The 24637-nt window shown below is 41.3% G+C and overlaps 1 protein-coding gene across 2 annotated transcripts in view; it reads left to right on the plus strand.

Annotated features, from left to right (window-relative positions):
• Window positions 1–10739: 10739 nt before the first annotated feature.
• SOS1 (SOS Ras/Rac guanine nucleotide exchange factor 1) overlaps window positions 10740–24637 on the plus strand; it is a 152671-nt gene continuing 138773 nt past the window's right edge. For both annotated transcript variants that reach the window (XM_057557788.1, XM_057557789.1), the window contains exon 1: window positions 10740–11398. In XM_057557788.1, the coding sequence (XP_057413771.1) occupies window positions 11312–11398 (87 nt within the window). In that variant the 5' untranslated portion in view covers window positions 10740–11311. The remainder of the gene's footprint in view (window positions 11399–24637) is intronic.

Here is a 24637-nt window from a genome sequence, read left to right on the forward strand (position 1 = left end):
AGCACCCCTAAAGACATTAAGAACATTAAATAATTAGCCCTCTAGTTTGTCAATATTGATCAAAATTGCAAAATACTTTCCCATTGGCCCAGCAGTCCTTCTTCAGGGAATTTATCCTCAGATATACTTGAATACAAGCAAAATAATTTTACTTATTCCACCACTGTTTATAATCAAAGGTTAGGGAAAAAACCCAGATGTCCCTCAGAAGAAAATTAATAAAATAAATTATTGTATATCCATTTAATAGAATTATATACTATAAAAACATGAGAGTGTTCTCATGTATGGATTTGGAGAAATTTTTAAGATAAATCATTAAGTGTAGAAAAAAGGTGCAAAAAAGTGTTTGCTATGATTTGTTAATAAAATGGGAATGTAAGAGTATATATTTTTAGACATAATAAATGAGTTTAGCAATGTTGCAAGATATAAGATAAATTTTAAAAACTCAGTTGTATTTCTATATACTACCAATAAACAATCTGACAATAATATAAGAAACAACCATTTACAATAGGATCAGAGAATAAAATATTTAGGAATACATTTAACAAAAGAAGTACAAAACTTGTACTGGGAAAACTGCAAAACATTACTAAAAGAAATTAAAAATTGTACAAATGGAAAGACAGCCCATGTTCATGAATCAGGAGAGTCAATATATTTTTTAAATTAATTATTTATTTATTTAGGCTGCGCTGGGTCTTAGTTGCGGCACACAGGATCTTCATTGCAGCATCAGGTCTTAGTTGAGGTATGAGGACTCTTAGTTGTGGCATGCATGTGGAATCTAGTTCCCTGACCAGGGATCGAATCCGGGGCTCCTGCATTGGGAGCATGGAGTCTTACCCACTGGACCACCAGGGAAGTCCCTCAATAGTAAGATGGCAATACTTGCCAAATTGATCTATAGATTCAATGCAATCTCTATCAATATCCAAGCTCTCTTTTTTGCAGAAATTGACAAGCTGATCATAAAATTCATATAGAATTACAAGGGACCCAGAATAGCCAAAACAATCTTGAAAAAGAACAAAGTTGAAGGACTCACACTTCCTTATTTCAAAACTTACTACAAAGTACAGTAATCAAGACAGCGTAGCACTGGCATAAGCTTAGATAAATAGATTGAAGGAATAGAATTCAGAGTCCAAAAATAAACCCTGACATTTATGTCAATTAATTTTCAGTAATGCCATCAAGACAGTTTAATGGGAAAAGAATAGTCTTTTCAGCGAATGGTGGTGGGGAAACCAGATATCCATCTGCAAAAGAATGAAACTGGACCCCTTCTTCACACCATACACAAAAATTAACTCAAAATGGATCATAAACCTAAATCTAAGAGTTGAAGCTATAAGACTCAGGAGAAATTATAGGGATAAATCTTCACGACCTTGGGTTAGGCAAAACCTTTTTAGATATTTCACCAAAAATCACAAGCAGCAACAACAAAAATAGATAAATTAGACTTAATCAAATTAAAAACTTTTGTTCTTCAAAGGACACATCAATAAAGTAAAAAGACAAACCATAGAATGGGAGAAAATATTTGTAAATCATGTATCTGATAAGAGACTTGTATCCAGAATATATAGAGAACACAACTCAATAAAAAAAAAAGACAAATAACCCAATAAAAGAATAAGCAGAGGCTCTGAATAGACATCTCTCCAAAGAAGGTATACGAAAGGTGAATAAGTACATGAAAAGATACTCAACATCATTAGCCATCAGGGAAATGGAAATCAAAAGAAAAATGACATACCACTTCATATCTACTAGGATGCTTATAGTAAAAAAGATATACAATAACAAGGTGCTGGTGAGGATATGGAGAAATTGTAATCTTCATACATTACTGGTTGAAATGTAAAATGATGTAACCACTTTGAAAAACAGTCTGGCAGTTCTTCAAAAGATTAAACATAGGGTTACCATATGCCCCAGCAATTCTACTCCTAGATACAAACCCAGGAGAAATGAAAACATATGTTTGTACAAAAACTTGTACACGAATGTTTGTAATAACATTACAACCAAAAAGTATAGTATAACCAAAAAGTATAGCCAAAAAGTGGAAATAACCCAAATGTTCATCAACTAATGAATGGATAAATAAAATGTGGTATAGCCATACCATGGAATGTTATTCAATAATAAAAAGAAATGAAATACTGATATATGCGGTAACATGAAGGAACCTTGATATTATGCTAAGTAAAAGAAGCCAATCACAAAAGACCACATTTTGTATGAGTACATTTATTTGAACTCTATGGAATGGGCAAATCTATGCAGGCTGAAGGTAGATTATTGGTTGCCTGGAGCTGTGGGAGTTTGGAGAGAAATGGGGAATGACCGCTAGTGGATATGAAGTTTCTCTTGGGGTGATAAAAATATTCCAGAATTGATTGTGGTAATGGCTGAATAAATTTGTGTATATACTAAAAAAAGCATTGATTTGAATGCTTTCAATTGTGAATTGTATAGTATGTGAATTATATCTCAATAAAGCTGTTGTTAAAAATAACTTATGTTTGTACAAGTTAGTACTATTACAAAGAGTGAAAATAACTTTATATTGGAGAAACTTTGTTGACTCCACCTTAACCAAGTAATCAAAATTAGCATCACTACTGATGGGATAAACTGTCATCATGTCCCGCCTGATGTGATACACTCAGGATACCACACATTTGCTATTCGTATCCAAAATACAAAAACCTGAATCTTATCATTGGAGAATTTCAGACAAACCCAAATTGAGGGACATTATAAGACAAAATGGCCTGTCATCTTAAGAAATGGCAATACCATGAAAGACGAAGAAAGACTGAGGAACTGTTCCAGATTAGAGGAAACTAAAGAGACACAAAAACTAAATGCAGTATATGATCCTCCACTGGATCCTAGACCAGGAAAAACAATCTCTGTAAAGAACATTGTAGGGACAATTGGTGAAATTTCAATAAGGTCTGTAGATCGGATGATAGTATTGTATCCATGTTAGCTTTCTGAATTTAATAATTTTATTACAGTTAGGTAAATATAAGTCCTTGTTCTTAGGAAATGCACACTGACTCACTGAAATGTTTGGGGTAGAGGGGGATGATGTGTGCAAATTGGTCTCAAATGATTCTGAAGAAATATTAGACACACACATTTATGTATGTGTGTATATATGTATGTGCGTATGTATGTATGCATGAAGAGACAAGGACAGAGATAGAGACAGAGAGGAAATGATATAGCAAATGGGGTAAAATGTTAAAAATTGGTAAGTCTGCATGAAAGTTATATGGGACTCTTTGTCCTTTTTTTTTTTTTTTTAATAAATTTATTTTTGGCGGTGTTGGGTCTTTGTTTCTGCATGCAGGCTTTCTCTAGTTGCAGCGAGCAGGGGCTACTGTTCGGTGCAGTGTGCGGGCTTCTCCTTGTGGTGGCTTCTCTTGTTGTGGAGCACGGGCTCTAGGCGTGTGGGCTTCAGTAGTTGTGGCGTGCGGGCTCAGTTGTTGTGGTGCACGGGTTTAGTTGCTCCGTGTCATGTGGGATCTTCCCGGACCAGGGCTCGAACCCATGTCCCCTGCATTGGCAGGTGGATTTCTAACCACTGTGCCACCAGGGAAGTCCCTCTGTCCTGTTTTTGAAACTTTTCTGTTAAAATATTATATTTGTGTTTGCAGCAACAAACTCTGGAGGAATATGTAAGAAACTAACAAAAAATGGTTACCTGCTAGGGAATTGGAGGGAAGCACTATAGCTGATGGGCAGGGTGAAAAAGACACTTCATGAATCACGTGGATGTATTACTTACTTGAATTTTTAAATGCCAAGTTATTTTTTAAAATTAACCTTCGAATATCTTTGAATTACATACCATGGTTACTCATATTCAGATATTGAACTCCTTATACAGTGGGTGCTTACCTGATGAGGTTACTTCCTCTGGACTCACATTATACAAGTTGTTTTAATAGATATTAAGTAACTTGCTTAAGGCAACAAAGAGCAATAAAGGACTTGAGTTGGTTGACCTGAGTTCAAACCAAAATGTAGCCCTTATTCTCACTCTTCAGTTGCCTTTCCAACCCTTAGTATCTGAGACAGAAGCTTTGGAGATGTTAGCGTTTTGCTGCTGCGGAGAGGAGGAGAAAAGAGAAACTGGCAGTCAGTACAGATGCTTCATGTGATTTGTCTTTAAACTACTGCCTACTTGTGTCTACTTCTAGCCTCTTCCAACTCTGATCTATAATTAAGAGCAGGTAGATTTTATTTCTTAAGTGCATTCCTGAGATTGTCACAGTCAGTTCAGAATTGGCTATGAAGCCACTGTGCTCTCTCTCTATTGGCCCATTGGAGCCATCACCCCCCTTCTCTGTGTGTAGTGTGTGTTTGTAACATATTATGCATACAACAAAGAGTGTATGTGTTTAAATTTTAAAATAATAAGATGAACAGTTGTGTACCTACTACTCAGGTTAGAAATAGACCATTACCAGTATCTCATTAGAAGCTTGTATAAAACCTCCCCAGTTGCGAACACTTTCTACACTATTTTTTTCCTACAATTTACAATATATCTTAAAGATCTCTCCATATGCATACAACCTTCACAACCACCATTATGAATTCAGTATTATTTTAATGTTTTGTTATAATTTGACCGCTTATGTATGTATCCATAAAAATATTAGTTTTCTAATGTTGCATAAGCCATTACCCCAAAACTTAGTGGCTTAAAACAACACACATTTATTATCTCATCGTTTCTGAGAGTTAAAGATTTTGAAATGGATCATCTGAGTGCTTCTGGCTCAGAATCCCTAAAAAAGTTGCAGTCAAAATATTAACCAGATTTCAATTATCTGAAGCCTTTACTGGGACTGAGGGATCTATTTCCAAGACTGTCAGTGAGGGCTTCCCCTAGAGGGTTGCTTGGGTGTCCTCAGAAAATGCCAGTGGTTTCTCCCAGAATGAGAGATGAGAGAGAGACACAGTAAAGTGACCATGTCTTTTAAGACTTGGCCTCAGAAGCCACATACATAATTTCTGCAAAATCCTATTTTTGCAGGTGACTATTGCCTAGGTTTGTCTATTCAACATGGGAGTGTTATCTATACTGGGGAAGGAATACCAGGAAGTAAGGCTCATAGGGCCATCTTAGAGGTTGGGTATCACAATAAATAACATACAACTCAGTTCTACTTTTTTTTTTTTTTTTGCACCTTATATAGTGAATCATATAGTGTATAGTTTCCTGTGTGTCTTGCTTAGTGGTTTTTTCGTTTGTTTTCTCTTTTTTCCTTTGGAGGTTCACAGGCACATTTATATATTATCAGTGTTATTTTTAAAGGATTCACCTATGTTGATGTGTGTCTTAGGTCTTTTGGGCTGTTATAACAAAATACCATAGACTGAGTAGCTTATAAACAATAGAAATTTATTTCTCACAGTTTTTGAGGCTGGGAAGTCCAAGATCAAGACACCTTCAGATTCAGTGTCTGGTGAAAGCCTACTTCCTGGTTCATAGATAACAGTCTTCTCTCTTGTCCTTACATGGTGGAAGGGGAGAGGGCTCTCTCTGCAGTCTCTTTTATATTGGTACTAACCTCATTCATGAGGGCTCCACCCGCATGTCCTTACCGTTTCCCCAAAACCCAATCTCCACATACCTTCACATTGGAGATTGGGATTCAACACATGAATTTTGGGGGGAACATAAACATAAACTGTGGTTCATTCATTTTTGCTGCTCTATAGTATTCCACAGTTTATTTACCCATTCTACTGTTTATGCTATAACAAACAATGCAGTGAGGAATTTTCTTTGGGGTATACATGCTATGGGAATAAATCTATGCCAGTTTGTATAGGACATACCCACATTCATATTTCAAGAAAAGAAATAGTTATCTAAAGTGGTTTTAATCATTTATTTTCCCATGGCAGTGGATGAGAATTTTAATAGCTTTACATCCTTGCCAAAGCTTAGCATTGTTCAACTTCTAAGTTTTTGCTAATTCAATGGACATGAAATAATATCTCATTGTGGTTTTAACTTGCTTTTCCCTGTTTACTAGTGAGGTGAACATTTAACCATCATTATCTCCTTTAAAGTAAACCACCTGGGGGCTTCCTTGGTGGCCCAGTGGTTAACAATCCGCCTGCCAATGCAGGGGACATGGGTTCGTAGCCCTGGTCCGGGAAGATCCCAACCCACATGCCGTGGGGCAACTAAGCCCGAGTGCCACAACTACTGAGCCTGCGCTCTAGAGCCCGTGAGACACAACTACTGAAGCCCGTGTGCCTAGAGCCTGTGCTCCGCAACAAGAGAAGCCGCCGCAATGAGAAGCTCGCGCACCGCAACCAAGAGTAGCCCCCCGCTCTCCGCAACTAGAGAAAGCCTGTGTGCAGCAACGAAGACCCAATGCAGCCAAAAATAAATAAACAAACAAACAAATAAATAAATTTATTTATTAAAAAAAAAAAAACTACCTGTCCTGGATACTAATTCTTTTTCGGTTGAGTTGCAACTACTTTCTCCTACTTAATGGCTTGTGCTTTCACTTTTTGTATGCCTTATTTTGATTTACAGAGATTCTTAGTTTTAATAAAATCAAATTTATCAATCTTTCCCTTTATGGTTTGTGTTTTTTTGTGTATTATTTGAGAAATCTTTTCTTACTTTGAGCTCATAAAGATATTCTTTATTTTCCTCTCACAATTTTATAATTTTGTTTTTTACATTTAAGTCTTTTATCCACATGCGGTTGTTTTGTGTCGGGTGTGAGTTAGGGATGTAATTTCACTTTTCTATATGTATTTATCAACTGTGCATATTTCATTTATTGAGCACTATACCCTTTACTCACTCATCGGCAATGCTTGCTGTGTCATGAATTGTTTCTATGTATTTGGTCCTCCACAACAAGAGAAGCCACTGCAATGAGAAGCCACCGCAATGAGATGGGTCCATTGGTATGTTTGTCTGTTCCTTTTCTGATACCACGTTGTTTTAATTACTCTAGCTGTGTAATGTCTTCATATCTGGTAAGTCAAGTTCCCCTACCTTGCTCTTTAACAGAAGAACTTTTTTTTTCTATTCCGTATACAGTTTAGAACCAGTTTATCAGGTTCCATGACAAACTGTTGGGAATTCAATGAAAGTTGAATTGGATTGGGGTGCAATCGGTTTGAGGAGACATTACCACTTGAATCAACTGGAAAAAGACTTTTGCCAAAAACTGGACTCTGCCGGGATCCTGAAAAAAAAGTGCCAGGAATAGTCCTAAATATCTTGGAGAGCTTTTGATCATGTCTTCTAATTGTACCTACCTTGCTCCCCACCATCTTTGCCCGAGAGAGAGAGAGGGAGAAGGGAGGATCAAAGTATTAACTAAAGGTGATAAAGGATGGTTGTCCAGTGGTTTTATCAGCCACTGCTTTCTCTGGTGTATTTTTCTGGGGACATAATTGGAGAAATGGAATTGAAAGTGGGGATTGGGAAGAAAGCCAGGGTGAGGGGAAGCATTGAGAGGATATGCTGCTGGAAGAGAAGACCTTAACTTTATTGATGGCTGAAACTGCTGCTTCTTATGCCTATTGGACTCGAAAGTTTAAGGGGAGGAATCCTAAATGGGGGCTGAAAAAGACTTCAGAAAGAAGGCGGCATATGTGCTGGCGGCGACAGCGTGGATAAGAATTTCACGGTGAGCGTGTATATGGGAGGTGGGGTGAAGCTGTGGTGGGATTGGAGGAAGATGATGAAGGGCATTCTAGGCAGATGGAACAGAATAGGCAAGAAACAAGAGAGAAATAATGGTTTTATAGGAGGCAATAGTAGTTCATTTTGAGTGAGAGCTATAGCTGGAAAGATAAGTAGTGGCCCCATTGTGCAAGGCCATGAATACAAAGCTAAGGACTTTGGACTTTATTCTGGGATGACAGTGGAGACTCGAACGGGAGAGTAACTGCATCTGAAGTTTGCTTCAGGAAGATCGTTGCGGCTGCACCCGGGCAGGGAACCCTGTGACTGCGTCCGGGTGCGGCGTGAGGCAAAGCGCGTAGTGCTGCACTCCCACCTGCAGGGGGCGTGCCGTCAGCCCAAAAGTCCTCCCCGCCTCCTTTCCCGCTGCCCGTGTGCTGACTCGACGCGCTCAGAACTCGGCTAGCCTGCCTGGACGCGCCCCCGTGCGTCACGTCCGCTCAGGCTCCTGGCTCTTTAGAGTCGAAGGTGGGGCGCGAACGGAACCTCTGCGCCTGCGCCGCGGGGCCACAGTCAGCGGTTGCCGCTGAGGGGCTAGCGGGACTTTCGCGTCTCCACTAGCAAGTTTCTGAGTCCGCCACGGTCGTCTTCTCTCGCAGCACGCCCATAGGTTTTGATTTGGCCCAAGAGATACAAGCAAACGGTGTAGAGGGGCTCGATTGCTCCCTGACCTTAGCGGCGCCGAACCCAACACCACTCCCCTTAGGTCTCTCAGCTGCGGAGAGCCGAGTCTCTTTTCTGCAGTTTCCCTCCAGCTGCTTGCTGTCAGTCTGCAGCCAAAACGTACATACTAGTGAAAACCTGCCCCGGCCGCTAAGCATGCCCAGCCGGGCTTTAATCCATGTTTCTAAGGCTTGTTTACCTCTGCAGTCAAATCAGAGACTCGGAGTTGAAGGGGACCTTGGAGGTCATCAAGTCCCACCTCTTAACCCTCCCCGTCGTCCCGAGTGAGCGAATGTACGGTTTTTACTTGCACACCCCAGAAGATCACCCGTTTCTTAGGACAACTCCGATTACGTAGTCTTCCTGAAAGTTTCCGCCATTCAACTTTCATACCTTCAACAGTATTTATTGAGAACCTACTATGTGCTAAGTGCTGTAGTTCCTGGGGATACAATGATGAGCTAGAGTGAACACATAAGATTGTTGATCTTGGAGTTTACATTCCAGACGGTGGGGGCGGCGGGGTGGGGGGAGACCTACAACGAAAAATAAAGGCCGTGATTTATGCTTGCGAAGGAAGAAGCCAAGGCTTATGGGAGAAAAGTATAGGTGGAAACTACTTAGCGTGATCACCGAAGGCCTCTTGGAGGCGGTGACTTTTGTAACCAGACAAGTGAACAGGAGCAGAATGAGTTACAGGCTGAGAGAAGAGCAAAGCCCTTGAGGCAGGAAAGAGGATGGTGTTTTCTAGGAATAGACAGAAGGCCAGTGTGACTGGAATGTGGTGAGCCAACGTTGAGAATGGTGAGAAAAAGTTGAGAATGTAAACAGTAGCCAGATGCATGTTTTGTGGGTCATGGTAGGAAGTTTGAAAAGTATTCTAAGAGCAGTAGGAAGCCCAGGAATAATTTGGGGCAGAGGCTTGATCTTAATTCAATCGTTTAGAATCACACAAAACCCTATCACATATATATATTTTTTCATATCATTACTTTAGAGATTTGAAAATGGCTGTCATGTTTTCCTCTGAGACCCCTTCTCCTGCCCCCAACCCCTCTCTAAGCTATGGTTACTTTGCCTCTTTTTACCCAGAGGATTTATGGATGATTTTCAAAATGTCATTCTGAACACTTTGAAAGTGTGGAGAATTTTTAAATGTAAATCATATGTGTACGTCTTTAAAGGAAAGGAACCAAGACTTTTACGAGATTCTCAAAGAGGTCCCGTAGAGATTAAGAACCGCTGCTTAAACATTTCTCATCTATGTGATTCTGGTTATTGTTCTCTGAAATAGCAGGGTACAGTATCAATTTCAACTCAGGCTGGTTCTTTAAACTGTGATGCAAAAACAATAGGATTGCTCCGAGGATTAAATGAGATTATGCTCAAAAAGTGGTAATGGTAAACCATGAGGCGCCAGCCACCCAGTGCCACTGTTAAAAGCAAACACCTGCATCCCTGGGATGGAGGAACAATTTACAGATAATGCTCCTTTAGCATTCCACAAACATTCACTAAGTGCCTATTCCGTGTAGAGCCCCTAACCCTGGTGAAAAAGATCTGCCTTCCAGGAGTTTGTTATCTAGTTGAAAGAGCCTTGTAGAGATACAAAAACACGTTAAGCTAAATGCCCGGAGAGACCACTGAGTAAAGTGTTCCTGGGATCTGGGAGCTGCAGGAGAGGTGTCAATTTCCACTGGAGGTAAGTGATTATTGGAGTTCATATTTGAAACGGGTTTCAAAGATGAACATATTGCATTTAAAAACACACACAAAAACAACATTACACGTACACGTTTTATTCTTGGTGATGTGGAAAGACCGATTGGAGACATTGCGATCACTTCTATTATGCCGTAGGTTTCGTGAGAAAGGCACCTATCTTTTGTCCAGCCTGTTTACTATACATTGCATGCTCTGGGCAGTCCTTATCTTCACGCTCGGGAACAAAGTACACAGATACACACCCCTTTCCGAAACGAAAGGCCCAGGGACTCCGAGAGAGGGGTGGGATCCTTCTCGGCCCAACCACACAATGGGGGCCGCTCCACCGTAGCTCGCACCCCACCCCGCAGGCCCCACTCGGCCGGGGGTTCGACGGCTCGGGGCCCTATCGCTCCTCCCCCTGCAGCCCTCGGGGGCGCAGCCACAGCCCGGCGGGGCGCCCTCCCTCGCTCGCTCGCGCTTCCCTCCTCCTTGGCTGGGGAGCCGGAAAACCCGGAGCGAACCGGCCCTGCCCGGCGACGCATGCTCAGTAGCAGGCAGGTTCAGTTCGCTAGTAGGAAGCTCTAGCGCTACACCGGCGTCGGCGGCGGCCGCGGCGGCACCTCAGGCAGCCGGATTCCCCAACAACGACCTCGGGCCTTTCCCCTCCCCCGCTACACCCCGCGCCCAGCTCCGCCCCGCCCCGGGTCGCTCGCGTTTCGGGGTCCCTGCCGCGTGGGCGCCGCGGCCGGAGCGTCCGTCCACACGCCCTCCCCCAGCCGCCGGCTCCGCCGCGGGGCCAGGCCGGGCCCGGGAGCGCAGCCCCGGCAGGCGGGCGGGCGGCGACCGCGGCGGAGGGCAACCCGGGGCGGCGCCAGCGGGCCGGGGAGGAGTGGGGGCCCGGCCCCGGGGCGGTGGTGCGGGATGCCGCCGCCGCCGCCTCCGGGCTGCGTTCGCTCTTCGCGGCTGGTGCCCGTGTCGGGTGGGTGGCCGGGCGCGGGCTTCGCCCCCCAGCTCCCTCTCCGGGGCTAGCCCGGCCGCTCGGCGCCCCGAGGGGGCCGGGCCGTCCGGTGGGGCCGCGGCCCTGTTCCGCGCTAAGAGCTCGCCCTCTCGCGGCTCCCCGGCCCGGCCGCCGCCGCCCCTCTCCCAACCCGGAGGCGCCCCGGGGGCACCATGCAGGCGCAGCAGCTGCCGTACGAGTTTTTCAGCGAGGAGAACGCGCCCAAGTGGCGGGGGCTGCTGGTGCCTGCGCTGAAAAAGGTGAGGAGCGCGCGAGACCCCGCTTCCCGGCTGCAGCCCCTGCGAGGGCGCCGGGCCGGGGCTGGGGAAGGGCTGGGAGGCGGGGCGCGCGCGGAGCCGTCTTTCTTCCCGGTCTCACCGCCTCCCAGAAAGGACGGCGCACACCGAGAGGTTCCCTTACACTCGCTGGCTCTCCGTGTTGACATTCACCCGGTGTGGTGTGTGGGAAGGCCGCAGGGAGCCTGGGAGAGTTTGTCCGAAGAATCCAACCGCTGAGAGCTTACCGCCCTGCCCCTGATTCAGAGACGAGAGTTGGAGGAGCCTCCGTTTTCAGTGGAGGTCAAAGCAGGCCACTTTTCCGCCTTTTCGGTCCTCTCCCGGAGCTGCTGTCAGCCTCCGGTTTTAGGTGTCCAGTCTGCTCGTCTAAGTGGGCTCCAGAATGCTCTGGCCATAATGCTTGCTCTAAGTAATTGCAGAGCTCGCCTGCCAGCAGGAACAGGGCCTGCTTTGCTCGCCCTCTGTAATCACTCTTCATTCCCCTGAATTCCCCGACTCCTCCGATTCACAGGGGCGGGTGCACATGCCACTGTCCTTCCTTCCTTCCTTGCTTGCTTTCCTTCCTTCCCTTTCCTTTCTCTCTTTCTCTCTTTCTTTCTCTCTCTCTTTCTCTCCCTCCCCGCCCCCCCCCCCCCGTGTCTGTCTGTCTGTCTGTCTCTCTCTCTCTCAAAATCTTGGTACTGTCATTCGGTTTGTTGATTAGACATTTTAACAGTTCTTTGTTTCTTCGAGTTTGCCATATTGTTATCTAAAGTTATATACCCCGTGATCTGTACTTTTATCCGTTTTAGTATAATTAGGAAATGTTGTTACATTTTCAGAGCTTCTGAAGCAACGTTGTGATTTAATACACTAAAACATCAGCAACTGATCTCTGAATGAATATTAAAAACTATCAGATTATTTTTTGTTTTCCTTTTACTTCTTATAAATATAGGGATAGCTTTACTCTTTTAATAGTGTTTCTAAATCCCCATTTCTTGTTGCTCGAAGAATGTTTCATGTTATCTGATTAAAAAATATTTTTATTCGTCACTGAGAGTTGAGGTTATAGTGTACCTTTTCTTTTAAACATTTATACTTTAAAAAACTGTGTTTTAAGAGGTATCTGATATTTCTCAAAGGCCAGCAACTTTTACTTTCCCTTTTGTGCTGTTCTCCCTCTCCCCCTCTTGGTAGCTCACAATGGAACCTATTTGGTTTGTTAGCAGAATTTGCTCATATATTTCAAATATAAGTTACTGACTTTTTTGCTCAGGTGTCTGACTAGTCACAGATATCTCTGTGATAATTGTTTTCTAAGAAAACCAAATCTTTGCCATATGCCTTACCTGCTTTATTCATTAGAAATCCTGTCAGGCTCTCACTCTGTTTACTTTTGCTTTACCTGCAAGCTTGCCATCTTAGGTTGTAATAGGAGGGGAGTAGGAAGTCTCAGTGATGCTAGAAGCAGGTATCCTGACCAGGGTGGGGATGGGGTGGGGAAGAGACAAAAATTATTGAAAATATATAAAAGAACTAATAAAGCACTATCAGTTTGGGGCTGTTTCGCTTGGAAGCAAGCAACTCCTATCCCATGGGAGTCACCATGAAACCCTATCAGTTGAGGGTCCTATGAGATAGTGAAAAGAGCACTGAAGGATTTAGCAGACCAGGTCTAACTCTGCCACACTGGTGGCCTGTGCTGAAATCTGTCCACAGAAGCATTTTTTTTGGCTGGCATAGTGTTGTTTTATTTTTAATGTAATCAGATGCCAGTATTTTCAAATGGGAGATATTACATAAAATCTGAATTTTGAGCTTTTCTTGGAGAATAAGAAGATCTCTCCACATTGGGCCAGCATTCAAGCAATGCAGTAAGCTGCTGGAGCTGAGTAAATGGCTGCCCTCTTTAGACAAGGCATCTATCTATCTCAGATTTTCCACAGTCCCCACCAGTCCTCTTTGCTTATTTATATAAACCCGCTTTGACTTTAAGCAGAGATACCCTTGCTTGACAGTAGAAGTGATGGGAGAAGGTGGAAGTGTACACAATCTCGCTGATGTGTGAGATTCTCCCAATTCTTATTTAAAATATCCACTAAAGATGATTTTAAGCCACCAAAGACAGGTTGAAAATATATTTGGTAGCTCAAAACCTGCATTTTCATCTGCTTGTTAGACATTTCCTGTGGATATCTCCATATCTTCTTTTAGACTTATTGTACTTCTTGTACTGTTTGCAGATGCATCAACTTGTGTTATCTAACCTGAGGCTCTTTGAACATGCTGTTTTCTTCACCTGGACGGCCTTTTGCCTGGCCTAACACCACTCATCCTCTGGGCTCTCTAGACCTCAGATCTTTTCTCAGATCCTCAGGCCTGAGTTGGATAGTCTTTCTTTCAGTCTAAATATTCTTTTAGCACCCTAGCCTAGCACTTAACAATTAATTTTAAGTTCCTGTTTTTTTCCTGTTTTAAGTTCCCACCCCAACTAGATTGGATGGTCTTTGGGAACAGGGATGATATTTTACCCTCGTTTTATCCTCCATGTATACAGTGCCTGACACCTGGTTGGCACTTAAATTTGAATGAATGGGTAGGGAAAACCCAAACAAAACGATCAGCTCCCTCCCTTTCACCTATTAAAAAAAAATTCTTCTTGATTTATTAGCTGTATTACTTTATTTGACTGGTTCAAAACTTTGGAGTCATTTCTGATGACTTATTACTGCCCACACCCAGTCAGAGCCTGTAGCTTCATTCCCCTTGACATGTTCTTTTAATCTATTCCCCCCTACTCCCACTGCTCTTGAGTCCCCTTTCCCAGACTACTGCTGTAGCCTCTTTACTGAGTTCACTGCCCCTCACCTCTCCTTTATCTATTTTTCAAATTTCAGAAGTTATAGGACACTTCTGAATGTGTCACACTCTTGTTCAGAACCGTTGATGTCTTTTAAGGGCGTAGAATGAAGTGTATATTCTTTGGAATAGACTTGATGGCGATCTGTGGTCTGGTTTCATCCTGCTTTTCTGGATGGATTGCTTACCATAGTCTTTCATATACTTTATGCTTCAGCCAGACTGGACTACTACTATTCCTGAAAATCCCCAGAGGGTCTCAATATATCTGTTAGTCTGCGTCCTACCTTATCTATTGCATAAGCATATTGTGCCTGTTGCAGACCAAGTATTGCTCTCAGCACTAAGGATTAAAAGGTAATTGACATCATCCAGAAATGGCTAAGTTCGAACATGATGGGAAGTGGCAGAAGATGAGTTTGGAGAGGAAACTGATTTATAGAGAATTTTTTGTATGTTAAGCTAAGGAGTATGAATTTTATCTTGAGGGGATAGATGGCATTGAGGAATTTTAAATAGGGGAGTAACATAAAATTTCAATTTTAGAAAATCCACTTTGGCCATAGAATAGAAAATGGATTGGAGAATAATGAGACCCAAGGTAAGGAGAAAAGTTAGAAGAAGGCTAGGGTTAATAGTCCAGCCAAGAGATGATATTCATTTGAATTAGGATGGAAGTGTGGAGATGGATTTTATTTGAAAGATGTTTAAAAGGCAGAATTGACAGGATCTAGTAACTCACTGAGTGATGGAGGGAAATGGTTAGAGTAGGAGGATTCTTAAGTTTCTGGTTTGAGTGCCTTTAGTCAGGATAGAGAATGTAGGAGGAGAACCTGCTGGGGTGGAAAGAGTGGCATTATAAGATGAGTTTTGAACTTGTTGATTTAAAAGTCATTTTGGGTTATCCAGGTGGACTTGTCAAACTGGCAACTGGTTATTGGTATCTGGTGAAACAGATTTGGGACTTCCAGGTGTGTAAGTAGAGCCATGAGAATACACGAAGCTTATATCCTATGAGAGACTTACACATGAATGTTCATGGCAGTCCTGTTCAGCAAAAAATTGGAAACAACCCAAATGTCCATCAGCAGGTGAATTAATAAACAAATTGTGATATAGCCATACATTGGAATACTTCTCAGCAGTAAAAAGGAATGAACTGTTGATATACAAGGCAGCGTTGCTGAATCTCAAAATAATTAAGCTGAATGAAAGAAGCCAAAGAAACCACCCCCTGCCCCCTCAAAAAAACACCACAGTATATATACTATAAATTTCTAGAAAATGCATCCACAGTGACAAAAAGCAAGTCAGTAGTTATTTTGGGGGGCAGCTTTTTTTTTTTTTTTAAAGATTTATTTTTTTTTATTGATTAATTGATTGATTGATTGATTGCTATGTTGGGTCTTCGTTTCTGTGCTAGGGCCTTCTCTAGTTGTGGCAAGCGGGGGCCACTCCTCATCACGGTGCGCGGGCCTCTCACCATCGCGGCCCCTCCTGTTGCGGAGCACAGCTCCAGACGCGCAGGCTCAGTAATTGTGGCTCACGGGCCCAGCCGCTCTGCGGCATGTGGGATCTTCCCAGACCAGGGCTCGAACCCGCGTCCCCTGCATTAGCAGGCAGACTCCCAACCACTGCGCCACCAGGGAAGCCCTGGGGGGCAGCTTTTATGTTCATTTGTCTTGATTGTACCAGTAGTTTCAGGAGAGTATACATATATTAAAATTTAACGGATTATACAGCTCAGATATGTGCAATTTATTGTATGTTAATTGTACCTCAAAGAAGGTGTTGAAAAAAGTAGATGAGACCACCCACTGAAAATGATTAGAGATGAGAATGAAATAAGGCTGGCATCAGAACTGGGGAAATAGAATGGACAGTAGGGTGTAGGGGAAGAGCAGAGGGAAAGGCGTGAGTAAAGGAGATTAAGAAGGAAAGAGTCAGGTAGAGAGAATGGGACCCTAGTGTCTGAGAAGCTGAGAATGGAAGGAGTTTCAAGAAAAGTGTCATTAACTGTGTCAGGCTATAGAAAAGTCAAATAAGGGGCCTGAAAAGTGTTAGATTTGACAGCTTAGGGGTCACTTATGTCCAAGCAGTTTCGGTGTGAGAATAGAAGATGGAAGAGCATGGAAAAAGAATAGCAAGAACAGATGAGTTTTTTCAGATTTTTTTTTTTTCCCCTAGAAGCTTGGAAATGAAGGGAAAAGAGATACTTCTGTGACAAGAAGGGGATTCAAGTTGGGGAAGACACTTGTTTTTTATTTGAAGGTGATGGAAACTTGTTTATGTTAGGAGGCTTTGGGGAAGGAGCTGATAGAGAATGCTAGTGAAGATACTGAACAAGATGAGCTCAGGAACACAGCAATGGGATTTGCCTTGAATTATTTGCCAGGTACTATTTTAAGTGCCTTGCATGATTTCTCTAATTCTCACAGTATACTATTATTGTTTCTGTTTTTTAAAAAATTAGTTAATTAATTAATTAATTTATTTTTTTTGGCTGTGTTGGGTCTTCGTTTCTGTGCGAGGTCTTTCTCTGGTTGCAGCGAGCAGGGGCCACTCTTAATCGCGGTGCGCGGGCCTCTCACTATCGTGGCCTCCCCTGTTGCGGAGCACAGGCTCCAGACGCGTAGGCTCAGTAGTTGTGGCTCACGGGCCCAGCTGCTCCACTGCATGTGGGATCTTCCCAGATCAGGGCTCGAACCCGTGTCCCCTGCATTAGCAGGCAGATTCTCAACCACTGCGCCACCAGGGAAGCCCCTGTTTCTATTTTATAAGAGAGAAAACTGAGGTTTGGAAAGGATAACTTGGTTACAGAGTCTGCATTTTTAAGCAGTATTGATGATGATCCGCTACGTCTGGCAGGAGTGATGACATCCTTTCTTCTGAGGTGGGAGGAGGTGAGATAAGATGGGTTTGTAGGTTGGGGAGCAGGTAGTTCATGCTCGGTAGCCACTATGTTCATGATGGAATGAAAGGCAAGATACTTTACATAGAATGAAGAAAGAGAAATGAGTAAGGAGTTTAAGAAGCATAATCCAGTGTTGGAATTGCTGCTGTGGAGTCTGGAGAAGGAGCCAACCAGTGAATTAGAAAGGAATTGCTCAGCAGTGCTGAGTGTGGAAGTTACAAATTTGGAGTAGCGTTCATTGGTCTAGTGGTTGTGAGATTTTCCTCGGGCAGCACTCATCAGTTTAGGTAAATGGGTAGAGAAGGATAGTTGGTTGCAGGTGGCTGCAGTAGAGACGAAGAGAATAGAGATATTTCAGATGATTGGAAGTTAAGCTATAAGAGAGATAATGGAGGTGTAAATGAGAGCTCCATGGATTAGAAATCTCAATGAGTTAGAAGAGGAGGGTAATGGGAGCAGGTAAGGAATTATTTTACAATTTACACCTGGATTTTATAATTTACGTTTTACTGTTTGCTTTATCACATGCTTATTCATTTCTCTATCCATCCACCAATCCATCTTACGTTTTGATGGATTTCAAAGTAAGTTGTGGGCATCGGTACACTTTACCCCTAAACACTTCAGCATGTATGTCATTAACTTAGAGTTCAGTATTTGTTTGCAGTTCCTTTTTTTTTAGGTAAAATTTACATATAATGGAATACACAAATGTTAATTGTACCATTTAATGAATTTTGGCAAATGAATACAACCTAAGCCTCTACCAAGATATCAAACATTACCATCACTCCTGAAATTTCCCTCATGTGCCTTCTCAGTCAGTTCCTGCCCCCAACCTCCAGAAGCAACTGCTCTTCTGATCTTCTGTCATCCTACCATAGGTTAATCTTATCTGTTCTAGCATATCATATAAATAGAATCGTACAGTATATATTTTTGGAAAGGCTTTTGAGGTTGTGTTTATGAAGAATTCAGTCCTTTTTTCTATCATGTGAACATGTCAAAAGTTTATCAAGTGGATGTATACCAGGGATGTTTCCAGTTTGGGGCCATTATGAATAAAGCTGCCATGAGTTTTCTTATACAGGTTGTGTTGTAGAAATGTTTTCATTTCTCTAGGGTAAATATCAGGAGAAATGGCTCATAGAGTAAGTGTCCGCTAGTTTTATAAGAAACTCCCAGACCTTTTCTCAAAGTGGTTGTACCATTTTATGTTCCCACCAACAGTGTATGAGAGTTCCAGTTGCTCTACATCCTTGCCGGTATTCAGTGTTATTAGTCTTTAATTTTAGTCGTTGTGGTGGGTGTGTAGTGGTATCTCATTGTGGTTTTAATTTGCTATATCCTGATGACTGATGATATTGAGCACTCTTTCATGTTCTTGTAGGTTATTTGTATATCTTCTTTTGGGCAGTGTCTGTGTAAATCTGCTGCCCATTTAAAAAATTGAGCTGTTTTTCTTTACAGTAATGAGTTGTGGGAGTTCTTTATATATCCTGGTTAACTGTCCTTTATCAGATATATGTTTCATGAATATTTTCTTCTAGCCCGTGGCTTGTCTATTCATTTTCCTAATGGTGTTTTTTGATGAACCCAAGTTTTTAATATTGATGGAGTCAAATTTATCAGGTTTTTTTTCTTTTAAGGTTATTGTGCCCTGTCCCAGAACCCCTTGCCTGCCACCAAGTCATGAAGACATGGTCCTAATGCTATTTTCTAAAAGCTTTATAGTTCTAGGTTTTACATAATCTGTGGTCCATTTCAAATTAATTGTGTATGATATGAGGTAAGAATTGAGATTCATTTTTTTATGCTTGTATCTAGTTATTTCAGAACTATTTTTCAAAGAGACTTTCCTTTCCCTGTTGGATTCTGTTGTTGTTTTTGTGAAAATTAAATGAATATATATAATATATATTAATGTAAATGTATATTTAAATATGTAATATATTTAGAATAAATATATATATATTTTTAGACTCTCCATTCTATTCCATTGGTGTTTTGTTTATCTTTACCCCAATACCACACCGTTGATTACTGTAGATTTATAGTAAGTCTTAAAGTTAGGTAGTGTAAGTCCTCCTTCTTTTAAAATATTATTTTATTGTTTCTAGGTTTTGCATTTCAATATAAATTTTGAACCATTCTGTCAATTTCTACCAAAAAATCTTGGTGAAATTTTAATTGTAATTGCATTGAATCTGTAGCTAACTAGGGAGAATTGACATCTTAACAATAGCAAATCTTTGGATTCATGAATGTAGTATAGGTCTCCATTTATTTAGACTTTTAAATTTCTCTGAGAAACACTTTAAGTGTAGAAGTCTTACGTGTCTTTGGTTATGTTTAATCTGAAATATTTTGTTTTTTGATGCTATTGTAAATTGTTTTAAAATTTTATTTTCCAGTTGTTTGCTACAAGTATATAAACAATAGATGAAAATTTGGAGAGCAATAAAGAGAAGTTGCAGGGTGACAGATGTGCCCAGGCCTAGAGAGAATTTAGTCCAAATGGGAGATGAAGGAGGGAGACTTCTAAGGGGAAAGAGAGAGGGAATTTCAGAAATTTTATATTGTTATCAATTGGAAGTCCTTAAATATGCGTCGAGTCCTTCAGTATGCCGAAAATGCATGAAAAAGAAAGGCATTATGAAACTCAAAAAAGTTGTTTAATGAAGATGATATAACTGAATAAAAAACAAAAGCAGGGCTTCCCTGGTGGCGCAGTGGTTGGGAATCTGCCTGCTAATGCGGGGGACCCGGGTTCGAGGCCTGGTCTGGGAAGATCCCACATGCCGCAGAGCAACTAGGCCCGTGAGCCACAACTACTGAGCCTGCGCGTCTGGAGCCTGTGCTCCGCAACAAGAGAGGCTGCGATGGTGAGAGGCCCGCGCACCGCGATGAAGAGTGGCCCCCACTTGCCACAGCTAGAGAAAGCCCTCGCACAGAAACGAAGACCCAACACAGCCAAAAATAAAAATAAATAAATAAATAAATAAATTTAAAAACAAAAAAAACAAAAGCATGTAGCTGACTTGTATATTGATCTTGTATCCTTTGACCTTGCTCGTAGTTGTTTTGTAGACTTTATAGAATTTTCTACATAATTATGTCATCTGCAAATAGAGTCTGGTATTTATTTCTTTATTTCTTTTCCTTATTTTACTGACTAGGAGGACTTCCATTACAGTGTTGAATCAAAGTAGTGAGAGTGCTCATCCTGCCTTGTTCTCATTCTTAAGGGAAAAGCATGTCTTATTTCACCATTAAGGGTGATGTTAGTTTTCATTGATGCTCTTTATCAGATTGAGGATTTCCCCTTCCACTTTTAGTTTTCTGAGAGTTTCGGGGTTTTCTAAAATCATAAATGGATATTGAAGTTTGTCAAATGATTTTTCTGTGTCTCTTAAAATAATCATAAGGTTTTTCTCCTTTATTCTGTCAGAATTATGGTAAATCACATTAATTGATTTTGAATGTTAACCTACATTTCCTGGATAAGCCATAGCAGATAGTATTTTATTGATTTCCTGCTTGTGTCAGTATTCTAGGCACTGTGCTTGGTACTTTACATACTTATCTTTGTTCTGCCCATTGACTTTTCAAGGTGGTGATTTTTACAGCTGAGTTTTACAGATGAGGAAATGGATCCTCAGGCAAATTGCTCAAGATCTTGTGACTAATGAGTAGAATCAAGATTTGAACTTAAGTCTGTTTAGCTTAAAAGACAACTCTTTCCACTGTACTGTGTTTCTTCCTTTGAGTAGGCAGTATAATACAGACAGTGGTGTTCTAATTGTCCTGCACCTTAGGTTTTAGGGAAGCAGTGTCTTAGGAGAGAAGGAGGCTGAATGAAGAGGGTTTTGAAACTCCTTGAGTTAGGCTGAGAAGCTTAACTCTTTTACATATTGGGGCTCTGTGTAGAATTGCATTTGACAAAAGGATTCTGCTGTATAAAAAAGTAATAATTTTAAAGGTGGTAGTTAATGAAAAGACAGCATAGAGCATAAAGGAAAGGGCTGAGAAATAATGGTCTTGGGATGGCAATAGGAGGCTAGGAGACTATCCTTGTATGTTTATATTTGGGAGTGAAGGAAGTGACATTTTAGTGGAAGTGGGAGTTAGCCAGGTGAGGATGAGGAGGAAGTGTGTTCCAAGGGTTTGTGGTCCAAAGAGTCTTTGGAGTTCAAGAGGAGCTCAGCATCTTAGGAATTCTGAGTAGCTGGAGTCTGGAGCATGGGGCCAGGTCTTGTGAACCAAATTGTTGCATTTTATCTTGTGAGCGGTGAGGAACCACTGAAAGGTTTTAAGCAGGATATTGATAATTAGATATGAATTTTGAAGGATCACTGTCTGCTCTGTGGAGCCTGGATTAAATGGCAGTAGAACTGTAGGCAGGAAGGTAGGTTAGGGGACTTTTGCAGCAATTCATGGAAGGGATGATGGTGGTCTTGACTAGGGCAGTAGCTGTGGGGATGAAGAAAAGTGGACAGATTTTATTTTATTTTTATTTATTTATTTTTGGCTGCGTTAGGTCTTCGTTGCTGTGCGTGGGCTTTCTCTAGTTGTGGCGAGCGGGTGCTACTCTTCGTTGCAGCGCACGGGCTTCTCATTGCGGTGGCTTCTCTTGTTGCGGAGCGCGGACTCTAGGCAGGCGGGCTTCAGTAGTTGTGGAATGCGGGCTCAGTAGTTGTGGTTTGCGGTCTCTAGAGCGCATGCTCAGTAGTTGTGGCTCACGGGCTTAGTTGCTCCGTGGACTGTGGGATCTTCCCCAACCAGGGCTCGAACCCATGTCCCCTGCACTGGCAGGCGGATTCTTAACCACTGCACCACCAGGGAAGTAGTGGACAGATTTTAGATTTAGAGGTAGATTGGTAGTTGAATGACAGGGTAGTGAGAGGAGTCAAAGCTGATTCCCAGGATTCTGGCTTAGGAGTCTAAGTGGTAATGGTGATGAAAGGGGGGATACTGGGAGAGGAACACCTTTGGAGGGGAACTAAGAAACCATCAGTACTCTGGGAATGAGAAGGTGTGAGAGAATTGTGATAGGAGGAATTTACACATTGTGGGTAGTCAAGCGTGCAAGCATGGAGGGCGTCTTTGTTGGATTGTCCTTATTAATTACAGGCAGGTACAACCTGAAGGCCCTGATGATGTCTTTCAATGTACATTTCAAATACCATCTCCTCTACAAAGGCTTTCCACTACAATTCCATCCCCTAAGTAGAATGAATCTCTTAATTTCTTTAGTACTTTATACTTCAACTTTAGTACTTGATGATAATCTGCCCTTTAAAGTTTGTTTGTATCTGTGGCTTCTCTCCTCCACTATATTGGGAGCTATGTGAGAGCACGATAGGATCCTACTCACCTTTGTATTCCCTGTAATGCTTAGCATATTTCTCATGTATAGCAGGTGCTCAGTACATATGTTGAATTGTATGTAGCTCTGATCTTGTCCCCTCAAGAATATACTTACTCAGGAGTTAGTTGAGATCTTTACCAGTCAAAAGGCATTGGAATTGTCATGTTTGGTGTATCCTATTTTAGCAAATAGGGAAACAAATAATTCATTTGAAATGGCAAAATAGAAAAAAAAAGTATAATGCTGCAAGGGAGAAGCAGATGCCAAGATGGGATTAAGCATGCAAGAAATTTATTAGGAGAAGTGCTTGTGAGAGAAAATGAGGACAGAGGCAAGGAGAGTTGTCAGACTGATGTAAGTCTGACTCCAAGTGAAGGAGAGAGGTAAGGAAGGAAGTCTGGATGAAAGTGTCGTAGTTCTAAGGAAGTTCACCAAGACCTCAGAAGTCCTTGAGCCAAAGGTGCCTATCACAAAAATTCCTCATCTCCCAGGACTAGGGCTGCCTTAGTATGCCTATGGTGCTCTTTGACTGGCAGCAGCCAGTGAGAAGTGTGGCCTCCGTGCACAGTGATGGATTTCAGTGTGCAGCAGCTGGGGCCCACGGTCAAGTATTTCCCCTGGAGTCAGAGATCTGAGAGGCTCATTCTCATAGCCATCCAGGGTCACCTCTGTGGCTATAAATTGCCTGATTTGGGAGAATTTAATTACAGTATTCCCTCAGTTAAAGTGGTAATTTGTTCCCCCCACACCCCTTATGCTTTAAGAAAAAAATACCTTAGGATGAGTTCTAAAAGTCAAAACTTAATTGTCATTGATATTAATAGCACACAGTTTGCTTTGGTAGTTATCAAATAAAGATTGCGTCTCATATTCAAGTTTATTTCATAATTAAACCTTTAATGTACCAAACCACAAACAAAGCAGTAAAGATGAAAGAAAACAATGCAAATGATACCTGTATTATTACTATATGAACTAGTGAACCAGAAGCACTTCAGGCACTTCAGCAGTACCTTGAGTAGTCCAACCATCCAGTTATGAAGATGAATGCTTGTTGACTTTCCTTTCTAGACTGGGCTACCTCAGGCAGACAAACACAAATCAGTAAAAGAAATTACTCATAAAGTCAAATTCTGGAAATCTCCCATTGGAGTTGGGGAAGGGGGCATACACTGGAGAAAAGAAGTAATTTAAAGTTTTGGTTTTATGGACCCTGAATTACTCAGATATTATTTTTAAAGTAGGTATTTTAAAATTGTAATGGGAAGATGATTTTGAAAAGAGTTTCCTTAATGCTACTTTCCTGCTGATTTTGACTGGTTTGGTTTTATTCACCAAATTTGTTGAGTATTTATTGTATGGCAAACATTATGGACAATTAAAAAATAAAACATAATTGTTGCTTTTATGAAACTTGTATATGGTGGTAAAAAGAAAATCTGTAATCTTCCCATATGTGTTAAAACACTCCAATCCTAGTATACAGAAAGTTTGGTTCAGGGTTAAAAATAAAAATTTAAAAAACAGATAAAAAATAAATAAGTCTTGGAATTAAAAGTAAGTTGAGTTTTAAATTAGCAGAGACTTTTTGTAATAAGCTAACTTAAATTCCAGTTATTCTTTTATAATTCCTGAAACAAACTTTTCCCTTTCTATATAGACAAGTCCCATTTTCTATTTTACTTACAATGTAAACCATTTGGAAGTAAATTGATTTCTGTGTATGGCTTGGTAGTTTGTAATGGAATGCACTTACTGATAATTGCATTCACAACTGTTTTGTTTAAGGACTTTGATAGGATTCTGATTTCTGTACATGTGTTTAATAACTTTTTCTTTTATTTATTGTGGTAAAAAATATATATGTATAACATTAAATTAACCATTTTAACCATTTCTAAGTGTAAATTCAGTGCCAAAAACTGCATGCATAAGGTTGTGCAACCATCACCACTATCTATTTCCAAAACTTTTCATCACCTCAAACAGAAACTCTGTACATATTAAGCAATAACTCCTAACTTCCCCCTCCCCCAGCCCCTGGTAACCTCTAATCTACTTTCTGATTTTATGAATT

This window comes from Balaenoptera acutorostrata, chromosome 12 (assembly GCF_949987535.1).
Source record: "Balaenoptera acutorostrata chromosome 12, mBalAcu1.1, whole genome shotgun sequence".
Taxonomy (NCBI): Eukaryota; Metazoa; Chordata; class Mammalia; order Artiodactyla; family Balaenopteridae; genus Balaenoptera; species Balaenoptera acutorostrata.